The 23616-nt window shown below is 36.9% G+C and overlaps 1 protein-coding gene across 1 annotated transcript in view; it reads right to left on the bottom strand.

The window, feature by feature from the left end:
* Positions 1–5525: 5525 nt before the first annotated feature.
* LYPLAL1 (lysophospholipase like 1) overlaps positions 5526–23616 on the bottom strand; it is a 38062-nt gene continuing 19971 nt past the window's right edge. Inside the window, exons 3-5 of the mRNA XM_047840885.1 lie at positions 20029–20198; positions 6646–6761; positions 5526–5870 (exon numbers count right to left, since the gene is read on the bottom strand). Coding sequence (XP_047696841.1) covers positions 5631–5870; positions 6646–6761; positions 20029–20198 — 526 coding nt within the window. The 3' untranslated portion in view covers positions 5526–5630. The remainder of the gene's footprint in view (positions 5871–6645; positions 6762–20028; positions 20199–23616) is intronic.

Raw genomic sequence — 23616 nt, 5'->3', positions numbered from 1 at the left:
CCCACACGCCCCAAGAAATACATTTTATATGATAAAGACTTTACTTAAATATATTCTGGCTAAATGGTATCTGGACCGTCAAAGTACCATGAATTGTCAGTCTGCTTTATATTTTGTTCTCAGTTCATTTTGTTACACTTCAATTGGAATACTCAGCTTCTTATAAAGAATACATTTAAGTTCCTTACTGTTGATGATGATTTTTCTTATTCAGATTTCAGTTGAGAAAAAATACAATCAATAAACATTTAACTTAAGATCATAAAAGTAATAAAGTACATTATAAAAATTCAAACAGAAGAAATAGAGTAAAAACTACAAGTCTCCCTTCACTCATATCCTAGCTTTCTCTCTCTTCCCTTGCAAAATTCCAGTCTCCCCAACATGAACATATAGAATTTATTGTGATACTGATTTACGTTTTGTTCTTGTTGCCATTTTTTTTTTCTCCCTTGCTTTCAGAAATGTTTACGTGGGTAAAGCAACAGAAGGGTTTGGGATGGGACGTGGAAGGAATGACTGAGTGGTTTCTTTAGGAGGATAAAACCTTAAACCCTGGTGTTTCCAGCCTTAATATATTTTTTCAGGCTCAAAAATCGGGATTTAAGAGACCACCCACACATGGACAATAGGTATCTCAAGGTCAGTGAGACTGGAGGGCCTCCCTGGGAACATATGCTCATGATAACACAATGGATATCCTATCAGCCCAATGGGTAGGGGACCAGAATTAGACTGGAGATTATCCACATACAATTTTAGATACAACTTCCACGCATAGATCTATTTGTGGAGATGGATTTATAACCATACTAACCAATACTAGTAATACTTTAAATTTGTTTACCTTTACATTTTATTAAGGACTTTTACATATACTCTATGCTTGATCCTCAGACAACAATTTCACAGAAGAGTATACTATAGCAGAGGCTGAGGCTTATGCCAGAATACATGATTATTAAGTGACAGGACAGGTATTCTTAAAAAAAAAATCTGGATTCCTTCCCTTATACTATATTTGGGATGTATACACTTGACATGTATAGGCCTGATGCCTTTTTTGTTTTTTAAATGTTTATTTGTTTTGAGAGAGCGAATGGGGGAGGGGAAGAGAGAGAGGGAGACAGAGAGTCCCAAGCATGGGGATTGAATTCACGAATCATGAGATCACAACCTGAGCTGAAATCAAGAGTCAAATGCTTAATGGACTGAGCCACCTAGGTGCCCCAATGCCCTTCTTTATGCCATGTATATGTGGTACTCTTAGGATAATGCAGCCATGAAGGCTCTAAACAGAGTGATACCGTGTATATTCAAGCCAAGGCCTTGAAAGCTTCAAGGAGGTGAAGGTCATTAAAAGCTTGGGATGATTAAAACCCTGCACAGTCTTCTCTGAAAAGATTTTGGATATTATTAAATTCTCAGTATCTCTCCCACCCTCCCTCTTTACATTTAGAGTCGGTAACTTCAAATAAAGAGACTTCTGCCTATGACCACGATGCCTAAGATGGGGCAGATCTATTCTTCGACCTGAAACAACGACACAGTGGAACCACGTGCATGCTCTCAGACACTGGACACTGGCAGCACAGGACAGCTCCTTAAGGAGAACAAATGAGGCGAGGTCTACAAAGGCCCAGCTTACTGCGTGAAGGGAGCGTCCTGGCTGCAGTGCGGGGAGGGAGACCCCAGTGGAGCCCGCAGAGGAGACAGAGCCAGGACAGCCTGCGTCCGAAGAGGTTGAGGAGCTTACAATTCACAGAGCAGAGCATGAGAGAGCCGCACGGGGAGTGCCACAGACCTGCAGAGCCCCCCCCCCCCACGCCCCCTACACCTCACCTCTTCGTGAGTACAAACCATCGGAAGCATGTGAGGGGAGTATGAACCACCAGAAAGGACCAGAAGGAACAATCGCTGGGGCTCACAAAGGGCTGGGAAGTTTGAGTTCCACTAGTCAGAGTGTAAAACCTCAGGATCCGGCAGGTGTCAGCTGGATTGCCCAGAATGTACTGCTTGAGTGGTGAGGCCAAATTAGTCCCAGAGAAACGCTGCTCTGAAACCTCCCCAGAAAGGAAGCCTGAAATGATCAAACTGTTTCTAAGTACTTTTCAGGTAATTTAATTGCATTCCGTGACACAGCTCGTATTGATAGAAATGCAAATGGTCTGGCACTTCATGAGGTAGAACTCACCTCATTTGGGAGCTAATAAAGAATCATGGAGCACACTAAGAAGGCAAGAAAATATCATCCTTAATGAAAAGATAAATTAATTGATAGAAACAAACCAACAAATGACAGAGATGATTGACTCAAGAATATTACAACTGTTTTTTAATTATGTCCCATATATTCAAGAAGGTGGAGAATGAGCACATTAAATATAAAATGCAACAAATAAAAGAAAATAGAACTTCTAGAGATGTGCAGTATCTGAGGTAAAAAATAAAGTGGATAGGATTAATAACAAATGAAACATTGCAGGACATCAATGAACTCAACAACACAGCAAGAGAAACCATCCAAAATGAAACGCAGAGTGAAAGAATGAAAAAAAAAAAAGGAAAACAAAAAAAAAAAGGAAAAGGGAAGGAAAAAGGAATAATTATCAGTAAGCCTGAAGTCCCCAAAAAAGAGAAGAGGGAGAGACAAAGATTTGAAAACGCTGTGGCCAAAATGTCTCTAAATTTGATGAAAACTATAAATCCACAGATCTAAAAAACAGAAACTCAACAAACTCCTGACACAAGGAAAATGGAGAAAACAACACCAAAGTGTGTCATAATCAAACTGCTTAAAACTAAAGATAAGGAAAATTATAAATGCAGCCAGGGGAAAAAAGATTAAAAAAACAGCAGAAGGGGCGCCGGGGTGGCTCAGTTGTTTGAGCCTCTGACTTCCACTCAGGTCATGATCTCACAGCTCATGAGTTCCAGCCCTGCATCGGGCTTTGTGCTGACAGCTCAGAGCCTGGAACCCGCTTCAGATGTCTCCCTCTTTCTCTGCCCCTCCTCCACTCACACTGTCTCTGTCTCTCTCTCAAAAATAAATAAACATTAAAAAAAATTTTAAAGAAAAACAACACAAAAAAACGCAAACTAGAAGACAATAATGTAAGATCTTTAAGGTAATGAAAGTAAGGGGCACCTGGGTGGCTCAGTCAATTAAGCATCTGACATCGGCTCAGGTCACGATCTCACGGTTCATGAGTTTGAGTTGCGTGTTGGGCTCTGTGCTGACAGCCCAGAGCCTGGAGCCTGCTTCAGATTCTGTGTCTCCCTCTCTCTGTCCCTCCCCTCTTCCCTCTGTCTCTCTCAAAAACAAACGTTAAAAAAAATAATAATAAAATAATGAAAGGAAAAAAAACAAACCACCCTGTCAAACTAGAATTCTATGTATCTTTAAAAAACTGTAGGCAAAATAAGACTTTTTCAGCCATACATTGAAAGAATTTAATAGTGGCAGACCTGCATTATCATAAATGTTGAAGTATTTCAGGCAGAAGGAAAAGAATAGCATATGGAAATCTGAAACCACATTAAGGAATGAAGGGCACTGAAGAAAAGTAAATAAAAAGAATGAAAGAAAGGTAAACCTCTTTAAAGGATAATTTAGTGGAGCTTCCAGCCACTGACATAATACAAGGAATGAATTTATTCTTTCATCTGAAACAACCAAAAGAAAAAAAAAAAGCCAAAATACTGGAAACAAACTTTTTCAAAATACTGGACATCAATCAGGCAGTAAAAGACGGTGTTCTCTGACAGAAAGGGAAGGAAACGAGGTGAGCTTTACAGATGGCCCCAGCTTGTTGCCTTGAGAGAGTTCCCAGGCCACAGAGCTGAGGGGGTGGAGCTTGGAGGACTCCTATGTTGAGAAGCAGAGCTAAGAGTCTGAGTAGATCAGCTTGGTTAGAGTTTGTAAGACAGTGTCCCAGGGAAGAGTACGTTACATGGAAGGAGAACTCCAGAGAACCAGGGATGGTCTACCTGGTTACTTAGAGCACTAATCACCACATGCATGTGAGGAGAGTATCTGAAACGAAAGAAACACCCAAAAAGATTAGAGGGAACCACAAGGATAAGAAACATGAAAAACCAGACCAATATATATCACAATCAAATTGTTCAAAATCAGTGATAAACTCTTAAAAACAGCAAAAGTAAAAAAACCAAAAAATTAGATGTAGAAGAACAAATAACAACAGATTTCCTGTGTGAAATAAAGTTAGCAAGAAGATAGTGGAACACCATGTTTAAAATACTGAAGAAAAGGGGTGCCTGGGTGGCTCAGTCGGTTAAGCGTCCGACTTCGGCTCAGGTCGTGATCTCACAGTTCATGAGTTTGAGCCCTGCATCGGGCTCTGTGCTGACAGCTTGGAGGCTGGGGCCTGCTTTGGATTCTGTGTCTACTTCTCTCTGCCCCTTCCCAACTTGTGCTCTGTTTCTCTCTCTCTCTCTCTCTCTGTGTCTCTCAAAAATAAACATTAAAAAAAAAAGTTAAAATACTGAAGAAAAAAATGTTAAGCCAGAATTTCATACCCAGTGAAAGTATCTTTTCAAAACTAATGCAAAATATAGGCTTTCCTAGACATATAAGCTGAAAGAATCCATTGCCAGCAGATTTGTACTGGAATTATTTAAAGGATGTCCTTCAGACAGAATGAAAAGGATACCAGAAAGACATATCAGCACAAAGTAACTGCAGAGCACTGGAAGTGGTAACTACACAGGTATACATATAAGATTTTTTCGTCATTATTTAGGTTGATTTAAAGGAAAGCTGACTTTAAATAAGAGAGTAGTAATGTGTTGTGAGATTTATGGTACATGCTATTTATAAGTAAAGTGTGAAAAATAGCATAAAGACCAGGAAGGGGAAAATGGAAGGTTCTTGTACTAAGTGTGAAGTGTTTATAATAAACTTGTAGGTACGCTGTCAAGAGATAAAAGAAATCTCCAGGCCTAGAAGGTTTCACTAGAGAATTTCAACAAAAATTTAAAGTAAAAATTAATGCCAATTCTATACAATTTCTCCCAAAAAAACAGAAGAGGAGAAAACACCTCCCAATTCATTTTACGAGGTCAGTATTACCCTGATACCAAATCCAGACCAAAAAATGTACAAAACAAATTAAATAGCAAAACTTCAAGCCAATAACCTTCATGAATACAGATAAAACAGTAACACAAAATATGCTCTCTGGCCACAATGGATTTAAATCAGAAATCAATAATAAACACATTTAAAATATTCCTGAATATTGGGAAACAAAATAGGACACTTGTAAATAAAATGCCATGTTAAGCCTTTTCATGTTTTCTCATTGCTCTTACTTAAACCAACTTTACATTATTTTTAAAATTTAATCATTTAATTACTTAAAAGGTCTCCAAATATTTATAAATGTATCTGAAAAATAACACACAGATGTCTAAATTAATATTTACCATGAATAAGATGATGCTACTCTCTATGGTGCTAAGCATTTCAATAACCAGTAAATAAGTCAGTAAACTTGATATTGTTTACTGATAATATTTTAATTATCACTTATCAAAGTATAATTTGGCAGTAAAAACCACTTTTCACAAAGACATTACAGGTAGGTCAACAAATCAATCTTGATTCATTCATTTTGCTTCTCCATTTCTCCTGGAAGCTTTTGAAGTATCCATGACTTCAGTTTTTCTAGCTCAGCTTTGCTTAGCTCATGGTAAACACCTGGGAGACTATGAAACTTCGTGCTCACTCTTAGGGACTTTAACACGGAGTTTGTCTCTTCACCCCAAGAATGAGGAACTAACTCATCTGCAGTGCCGTGACACTGGAATAATTCAGGGAGTACACCATCACTTTCCTGAAGAGCCTGAAGAACAGGATGTACAAATGGAAAAGTTTAAGAAATTCATTGATGAACATCATTCTTGGAAATCAGACAGGGCAGAAAACTTCCAATATTTAAAGGGAAAAGAGGCAGTGGTGGTGTGGTCTAAGGTGCACACTGGTGGTCCTGGACTGGGGGCCCAGCTAGTTGCTGGCACCAATGAGCTATGGTTGTACATGACCAGCACTGACTCCATACAGGACCGTCTCAAACACAGTCGAAGCATTTCCTGAAGAAACCGTGTGACTCCGTAAGACAAACTTCTTTACATAGAGAGTGGAGAGAGGGAGGAATGCAGGCACCATCAAGAGAAAAATTACATTCTAGTTTTCATTTCTGTATCTGCTGTTTCTAATTCTGGTATGAAGTTACAACACTATAGTATCGCTTCGTATATTAGCATATTGCTATGAGAGGTGTCGGGAATGTAATTGGTCATTTGTTTCGATTATGTTCATGACATAAAAAAACAAGCCTGGCTATAATCATCTCTATTTTTATTATGTGTAAGGGATACATATGATTTTTATCCTTTCCTCTTGGACACCATGCTTAATAATATTCTTTCTATGGTATTTCCTGAACATTAATGACCAGCTGGAATTAATATTCATTATGACTAATTGGGGATGGATTCCCAGGAGTGCTCTGTGCATCGACTGCAATTGCTTCATGATCAATTTTGTTTTAGTTTCAATGTGTGATTATTTCACGCTTTTTTTTTGGTTTTGTTTTGTTTCTAAAATCTGGAACTTACCTGGTACACAGCAGATGTTTTATTCAGAAAACTAGAAAGAGCAAATACTCCTGCCACATCTTGATGATTTCTGTACACTAAATGCATTGCCATGCACCCTCCCATAGAAAATCCTCCTAAAAGAAGCAAAAATTCACTTAATCAGAAAAAGCCAGAATCTATGCAACAATAATTCAGAACAAGATACATCTGGGCCAATATTCCATGCATGTTTTAAAATATTTGGAGACACAGTGCGAAAAAGAAATTTAGTCTACTTTAGATCTCATTAAAAAAAGGACCTGCAATGCGTAAACGACACGGGCTCATCTGTCATCACTGGTAAGGAGACTTGTTATAAAAAGAGCTGGAATTAAACAAAGAAATCATGTTCAACGAGTAAGAATATTTACCATAGTTCAAAATATGAGTCATAGTACAAGTGTTATTTGTTTAAACATCTAGTGTCTACTTATAGTTTGCTTATACTTGTGTTATAGGAGTCCTCACTGCAACTAGAATTAATAACATGCATCTTTCTGTCGTTCTTGCCAAGCTCTGAGCCCCATGAGGAGTTAAATTTCCAGTGTCTGCCATATAATAGATGCTTAGCGATTTTTTAGGGAGGATGATCAAAAATCTGGTGAGCCAGTTGAAACATCTCTAAATTACAATATCGTTTTGGAAACTGATTTGTGATGGTATAATTAAAAACGTACTTACCTATACAAACTTTCTCAAAGTTAAAAAAATAATTTACTCACTTAACAAACTTTTATTGTCTTTTATGTGCCCAACACTGTGCTAGTCACTGGAGATATGCAGTCTAAAATACACGGTCCTGTGCTCCCTTCGGTAGCACATATATGAAAATACATGGGCCCTTCTCCTCAAGGGGGCACCAGAGACGTCACAGGATATGGAGACAGGTACGTGACTTGGTGACGCAACTTCAGGGGAGAGACCAGGGATGCTAGTCCCCAGTTTGAGTGAGACTTAAAAGGCATCTTATTTACATTTTGTGAGAAATAAATATAGAAAGTGAATCACACAGCCACACTCTTATGGAAATACAAGAATATACACTGGTACAGAATCCAGATCTCGCTTCCAGCCTCCTGCTTTATTTCACTTAACAAAGTGTAAAGCTGAGTCCTTAGAGACTATAAATTTGAATTTACCACAATCTACTTTTACAGATGAAGTGAACGGAGGCCCAAGATTAGGTGACCTGCTTAAGGATGCACCCCTAATTTTAGTTGTAAACCAGGACTTTTGGAATCTAGATTGCTTGCAACAGACTTTAATGTGCTCTCTACTATCTTCTGGTATTTATTAGAATAGAACGGCTTTTAAATTTTATTTATGTATTTTTATATTTTATTTATTTACTTAATAATATTTAATAGTATTATTGGGCCAACTGACAGTATCATTTTGGACCCAGGATACAATGTGTGAGTGACGATTACGAGGCTTGCAAAGTCTAGATATTTGAGAAGCACATAATATGTAAATAATTACAGTGTATGATAAATATTACATCTGTGGTTTTCAACATACCAGAGGGAAATAATAGGGTCTCGTCAGTAGCAGAAGTGCACCATGGATGAGAACCACTTGAAAGGCTCTTTCAAAATAGCCCCCACGCCAGCCACAGATGCAGATATGGTTAATTAGAGATCACAAATGGGCTTGGCAGGGGCAGAGGCAGCACACACATCTTAAAATCGACTGTGAAAGTTGCATATGTGCCTCAAATTCCCAAAAAGGTGAAAAACCACTGGGTTCCGGGGTGCCTGGGTGGCTCAGACAGTTAAGTGTCTGACTCCTGATTTTGGCTCAGGTCCTGATCTCATAGTTCACAAGTTCAGGCAGAGTTGGGCTCTGCACTGACAGTGCAGAGCCTGCTTGGGATTCTCTCTCCCTCTCGCTCTGCCCCTCTCCCGTGGGCGTGTTCTCTCTCTCTCTCAAAATAAATAAACTTAAAAAAACAACACTGAGCTCCATTACCTACGAACGTGCACATTAATGAACCTTTGCCATGCTCCACGTGGATATGAAGACCTTACCACAGACAAGACTAGCGTTTCTGGTGAACATTCACTGTTAAGTAAGCAGAGAGAATTCTAAACTTCCTGGGTTGTGCCACCGTTCTAGTTACAGACTTGTCTTTGCTTCTCAAGATTTTCTATGTAATACAGTACGTGGGTTATAAAACAAACGCTTCTTGAAATACAACTGCTATCACGTTTTCATTTATTAAATATAAATTAGTTCTCTAGATTGGGCTTCATTAAGCATTTGCATATTACAGATTGAAAAACTGGTGGTGCAATCTTTGAGGGTAAGAAACGGTTCTTTCTTCCAGCATGACGTGGTGCTTGCGAGCTCATGAGGGAGCTCAGCAAAGTGTCTCCACCGTCTGGTGCACATGTGCTGACAAGCTGGCCTCCCCACTGCACGTGCCCCCGTGGTGAGTACAGTGGCTGCTACATAGTGACAACTCAATAAAGTCTGTTCAGTTAGAAACCATGTATTACGGGGTGAAAATAATACAAAGTTTACACACGTCTCTTAAATGTATCGTATTTAAAAATTTGTTTTTAATGTTTTTATTTATTTTTGAGACAGAGAGAGACAGAGCATGAGCAGGGGAGGAGCAGAGAGAGAGGGAGACACAGAATCCGAAGCAGGCTCCAGGCTCTGAGCTGCCAGCACAGAGCCCGACGCAGGGCTCGAACCCACAGACCGCGAGATCATGACCTGAGCTGAAGTCGGACGTTTAACCGACTGAGGCACCCAGGTGCCCCAAATTTATCGTATTTAAAAGGACATGATGCATTTTCTAATTCAAAGTCTGGTGGGAGAGGACCACGTGGAAGTAAAGGAAACTGAGTTCTAACCCTACCAGTGACACTCTCGCCGAGTGTCTTTGGATAAATTATTTAAAACCCAGGATCTCATTTCCAATAAGATTAGATAATTGCACTAGATGATCTCTAGGGTCTCCACCAAGTTTTTAAATCTATAATATATAAATGCTTCATAATCACGTGTAAAAGTCAAAACAGCAAGGACTTTCAAAGTTTACAGAGCTTCTATAAAAACAGACGCCTACTTTAAGTTTGAGAGTAAGAATCCATATCTTCCAGAACACAATTTCAGCCTTCTGTAAAGTTCACAGAACCAGTCTTAGCAAATCCATTCTTTGCTTCATCCCTTCAGATCCCCCCCTTTCTCCAATTTACTTATAAAATGAAATTCAGGGTTGCTTATAATCAAACCCACTCTTTTTTTTTTTAATTTTTTTTCAACGTTTTTATTTATTTTTGGGACAGAGAGAGACAGAGCATGAACGGGGGAGGGGCAGAGAGAGAGGGAGACACAGAATCGGAAACAGGCTCCAGGCTCTGAGCCATCAGCCCAGAGCCCGACGCGGGGCTCGAACTCCCGGACCGCGAGATCGTGACCTGGCTGAAGTCGGACGCTTAACCGACTGCGCCACCCAGGCGCCCCTCAAACCCACTCTTAGCAATAAAACTGCATCTCTAAAATGAGGGCGGAATGTGAGGGAGGCGAGATGGGGCTGCTCGAAGAATGAGAGATCAAGAACAAAAGAGAAGGGGGGACACAGACCGTGGTATGGGGGAGCAGCAGCAATTAGGGGAATGACTCGACTTCCAACTGCTCCCCTGTAGCAAGACAGCATTCTTTAACAGAAGCGATCATGCCAAATCATACTAGAAACTTTTCCTAGCACTGAACTCCTGGGTGGAATTTGTCAAGTAGGTCTTTATTGAACATAAAACTCGAAACCAGACATTTTACATACAGCCACTTCTGCTCTTGATTCTTTTATAAAAAGTCCGGGACATAAAGAAAACATTCAGTAGTCTAATAAGGTTCATGTGAACAGGGTTTTGTGTCTGTTTTATTCACTGATGTACCCTCCCTATGCTTAGAACAATGCCTGGCACATAGTAGGCACTTAAATATTTTATCTAATCAGTGAATAAATGTAATTGTAGTCCCATAAGAATATTTCTGTAAGGGGACAAATTTATATCATCAGGAAATGTGGCTATCTGGTGATCGGACTTGATATAAAAGTAAAGCTTAGAAAATGCAGGAGTGAATTGTTAGTGCGCCCGGCTAATGATTCCTAAATCTGGCTCCTTGAAAATAGAGATTCCCAGACTCAGCCCTAGACCCACTACCGCAATCTCAAAGCCTATTTCCAATTTTTAAAAGCTCTTATACCCATAAATCAAATGTATGAGAATCACAGTCTTAGAAAAAAATCAATAGCTGTAAGGCAGACAATTCAGCCTTAGGTAAAATGGGGTAAGAACAGAAAGTGAAAATATGGCCATGATTTACAAGAAATCCCTATGTTATAGATACCAAGGCTGTAGGAACAAAGTTTTTATTTTTTGGAGTGATCCAAGAGCTTGAATTATATTTTTGCCAAATGTACCTAAGGAACATATTAAATGTGACCAGCGTGACTAAGGAACTAAATGTTTAATTTTATTTAATTTTAACTAGTTTAAATTTAAGTTTAAATAGTCACATGTGGCTAAGGACTATCATATTGGACAATGAAGTTCTAGGTAATCTCAGCTGCACCAACAATCGAAAAAAGCTTCAAAATTCATAAATGGAGCAAAAAGAAAATATTTCATAAAAAATATTGAGGCTAGGATCATTAAATGTGAACTTTTAATATGATAAAGATTTAAAAATCACATCAGAAGAGGGGTGCTTGCGTGGCTCAATCGGTTAAGAGTCCAACTTCAGCTCAGGTCATGATCTCATGGTTTGTGAGTTCAAGCCCCGCATTGGGCTCTGTGCTGACAGGTTGGGCCTGGAGCCTGCTTCGGATTCTGTGTCTCCCTCTCTCTCTGCCCTTCCCCTGCTCACACCTCTGTCTCTGTGTCTCAAAAAATGAATAAACATTAAAAAAAAACTTTTTTGATAACAAAAATCACATCACAAGATAGAATTTGAACATGATAAGCAAAAACAACTTTATTGAAAAAATTTTACAGATTAAATTCCCCCTCCATCATTTCATTTTTATTGATCAGAGAAACCTAATTACTTTGTGTGGTTTCAGAGCCCCCTAGATGAAACCAGTCTAGTAAGAATAAAACCAAAAGTAAGAAAGAAAACATTTTCTCACATATATCATTATGAAGAAATATAAATGCATCCTGCAGACATTTAACCTCATGTTTAATACTCATAATTTACAATGAAAATAAATGTACTCATTGAAATCTTATTATTTAAAGATTTAATCTAAGTCCTTTACCCAATTATAATCTTGTGAGGTAATCTGCAATTTCTCACCAGCCATCTTTGACAATACAATCACCTTTAGCATCACATTTTACTATGAAAAGGGACTTTGTGTATTTTTTCCTAATAGAAGGAAATTTAACACAAAAGACTAGTTATTTGAATTCAATTTCCATCTAAATGACTAAAATGCAATATAAAATATACTGTTCAATAAGTAAATACCAAATAGTAAACTCATTGTAGGTAATGGTTATAATGTATATTTATAGTTGCTGGCAAGGTATTAAAACGTCAAGAGTTAACATTTCAACATCCATTTAAGATTAACAAGCTGAATAAAACATGTTAAAAAAATAATAAACCTAGCTTTTATGAACTCTTTCAATAAAATAAAACAGAAACAATGTATAAAAAACTATACTGGGAAAACTAGTCTATCTGAAAACAAAATCCAGAGGAAAAAAATACTTATAATTCAAGTTTACCATCAATTGAATAGGATTTTTAAAATGTAATAAAATCTACCCTCCCTACAAATTTCAACAACTCTTCCATTTAAACTTATGTATTATAGTAATTCAGACTGAGCTATGATAAAGTCTCAAAGAATTGGGGAATATATATTTATTTGTAATTTTCCTCCAATACAAAATTTACAGGGTGAACAGAATACTTATCATCTTCCATAAAAAGCTGTTAGAACAGCAGTTACAAGCCTTTAAAGTTCTAATTGTTGTTGAAGAAACACAAGTTGTTTAATTAAGACACATATATGCTAAAAGAAAATAGAAAACTGCTATCATTCTCCAAGTGTTAGGTCAAGAAAGAGCTTCAGAAGAAACTTGTAGAAGGTCAGCCCAAAGGGAGCCTATAAATTCTGGTGCTAATCTTCATCTTGGTAATTCCAATTATCCCTTCATTTTTATTTTAAATATTGTAAAATTAATACATTGATATATACCCAGTATACAAAGTGTTTTCACCCTACAGACAGAAATGAGTCATCCAAAGTTTCACTCTTCATACATAATTTTAACATGTTTTTAAAAATTCACTTAACAGTTAAACCCTCTACATGTACCATTTTTTGTACCTTGCTTTTTCTTTCGTATCATACTGACTTGAAAGTCTTTCAACAGAATTATAAAATCCGTTATTTTATTAATTGAACACATACTTACAAAGTTCCTTCTATGTGTACATATAGCATTTAATAGTTACATAATATTCAATTATATTAATAGACCATAATTCCCTTAACCATTTCCCTCATGGTTGGCATTTAAAACATCCATGTAAATGACTCAGGTGTAATTTCAGGAGCACTTGATTCTCCCTGCTCCATAATTCTGACAGTATGCTCATATTATCAAAATTCTTATTATCTGGTTATATCAGTTTTTAGGTTCTATACATCCTAGATGGAAGTTAAACCTAAATTTTGTCAGTTTTGTCTTAACAAATTATCACCACCTAGTGGCCAAAAAAGGAATCCCATCCTAGTACAAAAGGAACCAAGTCAAAGGGTCTGGGTTCTAGTCCCAACTCAATTTTATGTTAGCTAGTAACCTGTTTGATTTTTAGTTTAACATCTGAAATGAGAATAATAATTTCCTGTTCTACCTATCACAAGGCTCAAAAGAGATATTGTGCATGAAAACAACCTCATAATTTAAACACTATCTAAAAATAAAACATTATGATGTATAGTAACAGCAATTTAAAAACTGTCAAGTGTAATATAAATGCCAACAATTTTAGTAGTATTACTACTATATACACTTTTAAAGCACAACAGTACACATGGGAAAAATTTTATACCTTTCTCCATTTTGATTTCTCACATTATACAGAAACATAGGAAATGAGTTTTAAGACAGATAGTAACAGAGATACAGATGTTAATAAAATAAGATGTTAATATGTTAATAAAATAAGAATTAGACAGGATGATCTAGCATTACTAATAATTTTCTCAGCATAGAAGATTCGATCCCAGGGCTTATTAATAACTCTCTTGTCAAAAATCAGAAAGTGATTTAAAGTCACTGTTCTGCTGCCTTTCTCCTAACTTTTGTCATACCCTCTGTGGAATCATGTGTGGTATAAATATATAAAATCAAATAAATAACTATGTTTTTAAAGTTTATTTATTTATTTTTGAGGGAGGGAGGGAGGGAGAGAGAGAGAGAGAGAGAGAGAGAGAGCGAGCGAGCTAGAGTGCATGAGCGAGCATGGGGGAGGGGCAGAGAGAGACTGGGAGAGAGAATCTGGAGCAGACTCTGCCCTAGTATGGAGTCTGCTCAGGATTCTCTCTCTCTCTCTCTCTCTCTCTCTCTCTCTCTCTCTCCCCTCTCAGCATTCCCGTGCTCTTTCTCTAAGATAAAACTAAAATAAAAAGAAAGCAATATATTTCCACTGATGACTAGAAAACCAAGATTTTGCTTTCATAGCTAACATTTGCAGTTGACTATAATGTCCTCAAGTATAATCTTATTCATCTTCATGTTCCCTAAATCCTGAAACTGTGTGTTAGTTGCCATCATTCCCTTGCATCTATTGCTGTTCTCCTGGCCTTCAGACTGGCCAACCGTCTATGGCGTTATCAGCATAAGCCTTCTGAAATGTACACTTGATCACATCATTCTCTGCATCTAATCTGATAATCCTAGGGGACTGGATGGCATACTAAACTAGTATTTTCTGAGAGATTCTGATGTGCCCCTTGCTTTCTTTCCCTTTCTGTTTACCAGTCATATTTTAACTCATTCGTTAAAACTCAGTTGGAGCCATCTCTTCTAAGAAGCAGTCCCTAACTCCTCCCAAAAGATTTACTTGTTCTTTCCTCACTGCTCACATTGTACCTTGTATACACTTTTACAATACACTGTATTAAAACACCTTACTTCTGTACCTTCCTCATCAGGCTATAAACGTTTTGATAGTTTTCTCGGTACTCCAAGACTTAAAATTTTTATTAACAATTTGGAGATCAAATTTAGTATGAGAACTATCATTTTTGACCTGAGCAAACTAGATAGACTAACCCCAAATAGTTGCAAAACATACATTATAAAAGCAATTGTCTTTAAAACTAAGCTTAATAAAACACCACTAATTAAAATAAAACCACAGACACAGAACAGGCTCCCACCCACTCAAATACAGAGAACAGTGTTGTTTTATAAAGCTTACACTGGTTGCAGTTATAATCTCAGAGATAAGGGCTCCAGGAGCACATATTATATGATACTAAGTCAGAAATGTTATCACATGTTAAACAAAATCAATAAGGATAACAATTAAAAATGTTTTACCTATTATCTCCATGTTTTTCCTTTTCAATATTAAAATTTTCTAAATTTTCCTTTTACAATGAATTTTTAAAAATAACCCAACCTCACTGTAGTGCACTGTGTTTGTGTGTACTAAAAATTGGTCAGAATCTTAAATGCATTTTTCTTTGACTTCCCACGGAATCCCTCCTTCGTTAACATGTTACGAATAGCACTTAAATCTTACTCCACTTAAAATGTACTATCATAGATACTACAAAAGCACAAAAACCAGTTGGAAGTTATTAAGCAGTAACTTCCTTTTAAATAATGTATGAAAAAGAAAGCAAGAAATCCAGCATGTACACCATTGAGGAGAAAGAAAACAGATGATGGGGAAGAAGTGGTGAGCCGTCTAAAGGTCTCCCAGGGGCGGCCATGACCTTAGTAGGGCCCTTCTGCTCTTTGGAGTGACCATGGCATAAAGACTGTTTAATAACAGGAAGAAAACGGTCTCAAAATTACATGCCAGACACATTCCTAAGTATTTTGACTAACTCAACTATCACATCTGTAAGATAGGTATATTACTATCGCCCAAGCACAGAGGTTAAGGAGATCTTATGCCTACAAAGTAGTGAATCTAGGATTAGAAGCTAACCCATGTAAAGAAGACGGCAAACAAAAAAGGGGAGGTATTATGATGAATGTTTTGTCATAGTATAAGAGGTCAAGAATCATGTGTGTTTTGGGGTACATGTAATGTTATAGACTGTTATTGAAGATTTATGTTCACTGACTAGTTAAATAACAATACAGGTAACAAGAACAAAGCACACTGCGTCTGTGCTCTGTGGTCTCTTTCACATTGTAAGCTAAGAAAGAGGCTTTATTGAAGCTAATCATCTCATCTCAAAAATTCTAAAAAAAATCTTCCTTTTCCAGCGTTTTGTATTCAAAAAATAATATATAACTATTATATATAACATGTTAATATGGCTTTGCCATAAATTTCAATTTTTTAAATTTTGCAATGTAATAATCTACAAAGCTCCCACAGAGAAATTTTGTTGTTACAGATTCAATGGTGTTTTGATAAAATACCGACCATATTACTGATGGCTTTATAAAAAGACTTTTTTTGTTTGTTTGTTTAAGAGAGAGATAGAGGGCATGAGTGAGGTGAGGGGCAGAGAGAGAGAGAGGGAGAGAAAATCTTAAGCAGGCTCCACACTCAGCACAGAGCCTGATGTGGGCTCGACCCCACAACCCTTGGGGTCACAACCTCAGTTGAAATCAAGAGTGGAATGCTCAACTGAGCCACCTAAAGCCCCTAAATAAGACTATACTTTAACAAGGCTCTCTTGGTACTTTAGAAAATATTAAAATCTCCATGATATGGTAAAAAGCAAATAAAATAAATTCCAGATGAATCAAAGAAGTACAGGGAAAAAATAAATCACATATAGAAAACCAGTAGAAAACCTATTTGAGGGGCACCTGGGTGGCGCAGTCGGTTGGGCGGCCGACTTCAGCCAGGTCACGATCTCGCGGTCCGTGAGTTTGAGCCCCGCATCAGGCTCTGGGCTGACGGCTCGGAGCCTGGAGCCTGTTTCCGATTCTGTGTCTCCCTCTCTCTCTGCCCCTCCCCCGTTCATGCACTGTCTCTCTCTGTCCCAAAAATAAATAAACGTTGAAAAAAAAAAAAAAAAAAAAAGAAAACCTATTTGAATATTTATCCAAGTTCTAGAGACTTTCTCACACTAAGACATTATTTGGGAAAAGAAAATCATAAAAGGAAAGAGTAACAGACAACTAAGAAAAGCCTTCCTGTGTTAAAATACAACAAAAAGAAGTAGATGGAGGATAACAAAATAAGTATGAATTAATTACGACTTTTCATTTACTTATTTTTAGCAAATATGTTTCAAGGCAATATTATTCAGTGACGATGCAGTAAGATGGACATTCTAATAGGAGTGGGAGAAGTACCAATTGGTACAATTTTTTGGTGAAAGGAATTCGAAAATATGTATTAAAAGTCTTAAAGATGTTTAAATTGAATGGGAGAATCATGGGCTTTGAAATGAAGTAAACCTCAATTCCAGCTTTTTTTTTTTTTTTTTTTTTTTTTTTACAGTTTATTCATTTATTTCGAGATAGAGTGAAAGAGTGAGTTGGGGAGGGGCAGAGAGAGAGGGAGAGACAGAGAATCCCAAGCAGGCTACGCACTGTCAGTGCAGAGCCCGATCTGGGGCTCGAATGCAGGAACCGCGAGATCATGACCAGGCGCCCAGGTGCCCCAATTCAAAACTCTTATTAGCTCTTTGACCTTACAACAGTCCCCACGGCCTCTTTCCAGAGATGAGTAATACGAAGTAGCTGATGGATGTGGGGAAGGGAAGAGGTGGGGACGGAAGGAGACGAGCAGATGGCAGTTATCGGTCAACATGATAGAATATTTAGCTCATATACATTGAGTACTAATCAGAATATTTTCTACTTTTTTACGTACAAAGATTTTGCAGTTTTATCTTAAAGCAAATTCTTATCCTAATCTTTGGTTTTCCCACTGTCATCACATTACTTTGGAATCTCCGGAATCAATCACTTTGGAATCAACTACTGAATTGTTCAATTACTGAATTGGTTTCCCCCACACACAACTTCGCATCTGTTCACTTAACCCTCCTGCCCGATTAGTTTTCCTGACACACAGTTCTAACGAGCTGCATGACTCACAGACCTTCTTTGACCATCCCTCACCAATCATCCACAGAATAAAGGACAGAAGGGGAACCGGAAAGAATTCGAGAGCCTAGAATGAGCCAAGTATTTTACAAACACCAACTCCCAGGAAAACAGATGTTGTATTGTTATTCCCACACAGGTGAGGCAGCAGAAAAGTAGTGTAGGTAATATGTGGTGGTAACAAGGCAGACGTCACATTTGAACCTGTATCTGTCACTATACCATCCTGCTCTGCAGTCTCTTAGCACAGCTATCAGAGTCAACAAGGCATTTTCCTTGGACAACAGACTTTCTGCTAAAGCCATCTAACGTCCAGACAGATAAAAACAAGCACCACTTTTTCTAGTTCATATCATTCTTTATGCCTAGACCTCCACACTACAATAGATAAAACTATTTATGTGTGCATCTCAAATCTCAAATGCCACTGCTACCTTCCTATTAATTCTTGAATAGCCTCAAGGTATGATCTCTGCTTTCATTTCCTGTGGTACTTAATTACTTAAATCAGCAATTCACTGACCAGGTCATGCCATTCATTATAAATTTCCTAAGCATTTGCTCTGTGCCAGGAATTGTGATGGGTCCTGGGAAGAAGTAATAAATGCACGTGATCATTCTCTTTGAAGAGCCAGCAGGTACATTGCTTTAGGTCACTTATCACAGGCTTGCTGGCATTATAGTAATCACTGTAAGTACCTAATGGCTCTTCCAGGTTGTTAACATTTGTGAGACAGATCCTTTTTTATTGATCTGTGTGTCCCTTTGAGCATCTAACATGCCTGGCACACAGTAGGAACTTAGAAAATATTTGCTAAATGATTGAATGACAGACTTTGTCATACATTCCCACATTTTGGATTCTGTTTTGTAACTGTTTTATAATTTACCCCTACACTGAGTTGCGTGCCTTTCCTCATGGTCTTCCCAGCACTCCCATTATGTTTTAAAACAAACTTTGTTTTTGAGAGAGAGTGAGTGCAAGTGAGGGAGGCACAGAGAGAGAGGGAGACAGAGGAGCCTAAGCAGGCTCTGTGCTGGGCTCAATCTCAAGAATCACAAGATCATGACCTGAGCCCAACCTGGAGGCTTAACTGACTGAGCCACCCAGGCACCCCCTTATGTTTTGTATTTAGATGCTGAAACAGAGGACCAGGAAGGTGATGTTACTGGGCTGGAGGGCTCACTGCTTTTAATTAACAAAAGTGGAAGTTGAAGGCAAGGCAGAAGACAATGGATTTTACTCATCATATTATACTGCTTCTCAACTCAATGACTAGTTCAGTACTTCAATAAACACAAAGGAAGTTTACTAATTTACCAAATTCTGTCTATACAAGATCTCAATGTGCATTTTATGGTTATTTAGAATATGATAGAGCTAATTTGCTTTATAATTTCATCATTAAATGCAAGTCATTTTAAATTGAATAGTTGTATTTGAAAATAAAACTCATTCACCAAAATATATTCTGTACCATTCCACATTCTACCCAGCCAATCTCACTTTCCTATGTATTATATAAATAGAGATTTTAATAGTTTATGTATTTGATGATTACAGAAAAAGGAAAGGACATTAAGTAGAATAAACAGCTTATATAAAGGTATATATATCCCCTTGGGAAGAGAGATTGCTGAAGACATGTTTAACAAAAGTTTATAAATACCTTATTCCTGTGACACTAACTCTGAAAGGTATACTTTTCATTAATTTTATATTATATTTTGATTGTATACTCTACCTTAATCATGGTAACAGTAGTTTAAGCATATTTATAAAACTCAAGCTAATTAAAATAAAATGTTTTAAAAACTGAAATGAATAATCTTTTAATTGAATATTAAACATGGAATTCTCAAGTTAAGTTATTATTAAAGAAAATGAATTAAAGTTTCAGGAGCTGTTAATTTCAATATTTTTAAAACCTTCAATATGTAAACTCATATTTGAAACAATGAACAGGTCAAGTGATATACAGGTGTTTCTAAATAATATTCCAAGTAAAGTTCAATGTATAGAAATAGGCAAAAGTGAAAGAAACTTACTAATATTTAAAGGTCTTACCTACTAATATTCTATTCTTCTTGATGCCACTTTTTACTTCATCATCAATCAAATCTGTGAGCACTTTACACATTACATTGATTGATTCAAGGTGTTCTGGGCAGTCATTAGATATTTTAAATCTGTCAAACCATACATTGGAGATTCCTCCTTTCATAGGAGTATATGGCCTGTTTAAAACCAGAAAAAAAAAGAAGAAAAAAAAAAGGAAAAGGGAATGTTATTAAAAATGAATGTTTCAATTTCTAAAATACTAGTGTGTTGAATAATTTCATTTTCCTCCAAGTTTTAAAAGTTAAAGAATTCATATTAAAAGCAGCCTCAGGCATACTGCATTAACTTGCCTATAATTACATTGATTCCATTAACATTTACTAATAGTTAACTCATCATCTTTCCTTATTCTCTCCATCTTTTCATATTGATAAATTCTCCAGAAAATCCCCATGAAAAAAGGAATTGTATATATAAATTAATATATATATTTACAAATTAATTATAAAATTAATAAATACATAGTGTGCATGCATATATTTTCTTCTGCTCAATTTAAATGACTGATTATTCAGGTCTATTTTTTTTTAATTTGTTTTGATTTGCCTTAGGCCCTTTCTCACCCTCTTGGCCCCCTGTAAATATAGGGTCAATATTTTAGTATTCATAGCTAAGTGAATAATTTTTCTCTCTGCAAAAAGTTTAATACCTCAAGAGTGGAAAAAAACATTCACCAAAATGCTTTTAAAAAGTGGTTAATTTGTAGCACTTAAGTATGAAAGATGAGTTCATAATTTAAGAGCTTTCTTGATCTCATCCAGATCATTCTTAGAATGGGGGCTAAATTTTTGTTTAATCAAGAGTTGGAACTTTTATTTTTATCTTCTCAGGAAACTTGAAATCAGAGTTGAATGGGGGTACAAGTAATCTTTGGAAGCACATGATCATACAGATATTCCATACTGTTTGCATCATTTGGGTCTCAGGCTGGGTGCCTCGTTGGACTCACGTTTTATGTGAGAAGATACTCTAGTTGGGTGCTCTGAATAAAACTGATCTTACATGATGCTTTATATTTACGTATAAGGTGGGATGGTTACAATAATTAGTGAATCTTATTCATTGTGTCAAGGTATTCCAAATGTTCTGTTTTAACCAATTACAGTGGGATTAAGGGTTCCTGTGTTCATGTCCTATGTTGGTAAAGGTAAATGAAGGGAAATGAAAACAATCTTACACGCTCCTCTAAATAAACACAGAGGTACCCAAGGATCTATAAGAATAAACATGGAGAACGAAGGTTTTCCAAAGACGAGGGTTAAGAGGATTTGATACAAGAAACTGTTTTCCACTTGGCCAACTGTTCTTTCCCCTTACATGACAGTGAAAATAGGATTTATGTTCCATGCAAGAAAGCCCTAGAAAACAAAACCAGTGCTAAACCTACCCATCATAGGGACTCCTGGGTGGCTCAATTGGTTAAGCATCTGACTCTTGATTTCAGCTGAGGTCATGACCTCATGGTTTTTGAGTTTGAGCCCTGTGTTGGACTCTGCACTGACAGTGTGGAGCCTGCTTGGATTCTCCATTTCCCTCTCTATTTGTCCCCTCTCCAGTTCAAGGGCATGCATGCACGTGCGTGCTCCCTCTCGCAAGAATAAACTCAAAAAAAAAAAATAATTCAAGCACCCATAATAACAAGAAATCTAAACCAATAATGATCACAGATGCAGAATTCCTCCTATATTTACCACTTTGCCCAACTCAGAGTTAGCTGTTTACTCTCACCCTCCATCGCGAGTGAAATAAAAGTAAGAAATATACAGGTAGAAGAACAACAACAAAACGGAAGGCTGAAAGACACTGAGACCTGTATGTTCTTTAGTGAGAAACCAAGTGGAACCTCAGTAAACCCTAAAAACTAGTTAGATTCAATCCTTATTTTCTTATCCACTGGACCAAAAGGACTCCAATGTCTCTGCAGATCTGTCCTTGGGTAATACCCACTCTTTGGGACCAATGGGTGGTACTGAAGACAACAGAACTCATTTCTCTATATTGATCATACCACTCCAAAATAAACCGACATCCACTTTCGGTGCCTGGAAACCAAGAGGATTATATTTGGAAAGTTTCTCAGAGAAACTGAAAGCAATCTAAAAACAAGAGCTCATCTACAAAGGGCCTTGTTTATTTACAAAAACAGATGAATGTTACAAATGTTACTTTGCAATACACTATATAAAATCTGAATGTATATTTTGAGTATCCCTCTAAGACAGTACATAAAAACCTACATTTTCTCCTTGTTTATGAAGGTATATGATATTTTGCAAATATGGGAAAGTACATGTGTGTGCTGTTTTGAGGGTTTTCATATAAATCTTACTGATGCTGTGTGCCACTCCACCTCCCCACTGCCCCTCCCCCACATCCTGCCCTTCACACTAAGTAAACCATGTTTAGATCTGGAATATACAACCCCGAAGGTGTTTCTTGCACATACATTAAAACATATATCTTTATAGGATATGTTTTACAGCACTATTTTCTTTTCAAATATGAAATAGCCTATTGGCTTTTCTTATGTGCATCATGCTTCCTCCCTTAACAAGACCTTATGGATATCCTTCCATCTGATAGAGTTGGAACTCATCCTTTTAAATGGCTGTATAATTAATACTGATGCTCCACAGTGTCATCAGCCATTCCCCTACTAATGGGCATTTGGTCCTCAGGTTTTAGCCACTAAGAACAGTGCGGCATTAAACATATTTGCATATATATTTTTATGTACTAGGACTTTTATTCCTATGAAAAAGTCCAAGTAACAGAGCTGCTGGATTGAAAGATACAATTTTTATGTTATTAGATGTTTCAAAGTTACTCCCATTAAGGCTGTAAAAAATTCACCTTTATGCAAGAAAAGAGAACATCCTTTTGTCCACAGCCCTAACTGCAATAGGTGCTGACATCCTTTAAAATATTTAAGGGTATCAGCTACAGTTTTAAATCAACTTTCTTGAGGTATAATTCACATACATAAAAGTACATGTTTAAGTATATAAGTCAAAGACCAAACAATGTAATCATCTCCACAATGACACAGAACATTCCCTTTACCTCAGAAAATTCCATCATGGTCCTTTGCCAGCAATTCCCATTTACTTCCCAGGCAAATGCTGAGGGATTTTTATCACGATAGAATACTGTTTTCTGTTCTAGAACTCAACATCAGTGGAATTACCTATTTGTATCATTTGCTATTTTTTTCTACTGTGGTTAAGATTTTATTACTTTAGAAGAGCACTTGGTCTATAATTGACACTTAAATAGTTGTCATTTGTACTTTAAGTATTTTTTAACATCTATTTTTACATATTGACATTATGTATTTATGGTGTCTTTTTAAAAATCAGATAAAAGTAACTGCATTTGATATAGTCTGTCCTTAAGAAACAAAAAAACAACTAAAATTTATAGGTCTCCTGATTTAAGAGGGCTCTTTTCTAATCCATACATGTTTACATATGGAATTCAAAATTTTCTTCTATGATTTTCGTTTTCACTTTTATATTTAAGTCTTGAAATTTC

The sequence above is a fragment of the Prionailurus viverrinus genome, chromosome F1 (genome assembly GCF_022837055.1).
Source record: "Prionailurus viverrinus isolate Anna chromosome F1, UM_Priviv_1.0, whole genome shotgun sequence".
NCBI lineage: Eukaryota > Metazoa > Chordata > Mammalia > Carnivora > Felidae > Prionailurus > Prionailurus viverrinus.
The sequence above is the reverse complement of the archived record's forward strand: the minus strand, read 5'-3'. Positions and strand labels throughout refer to the sequence as shown.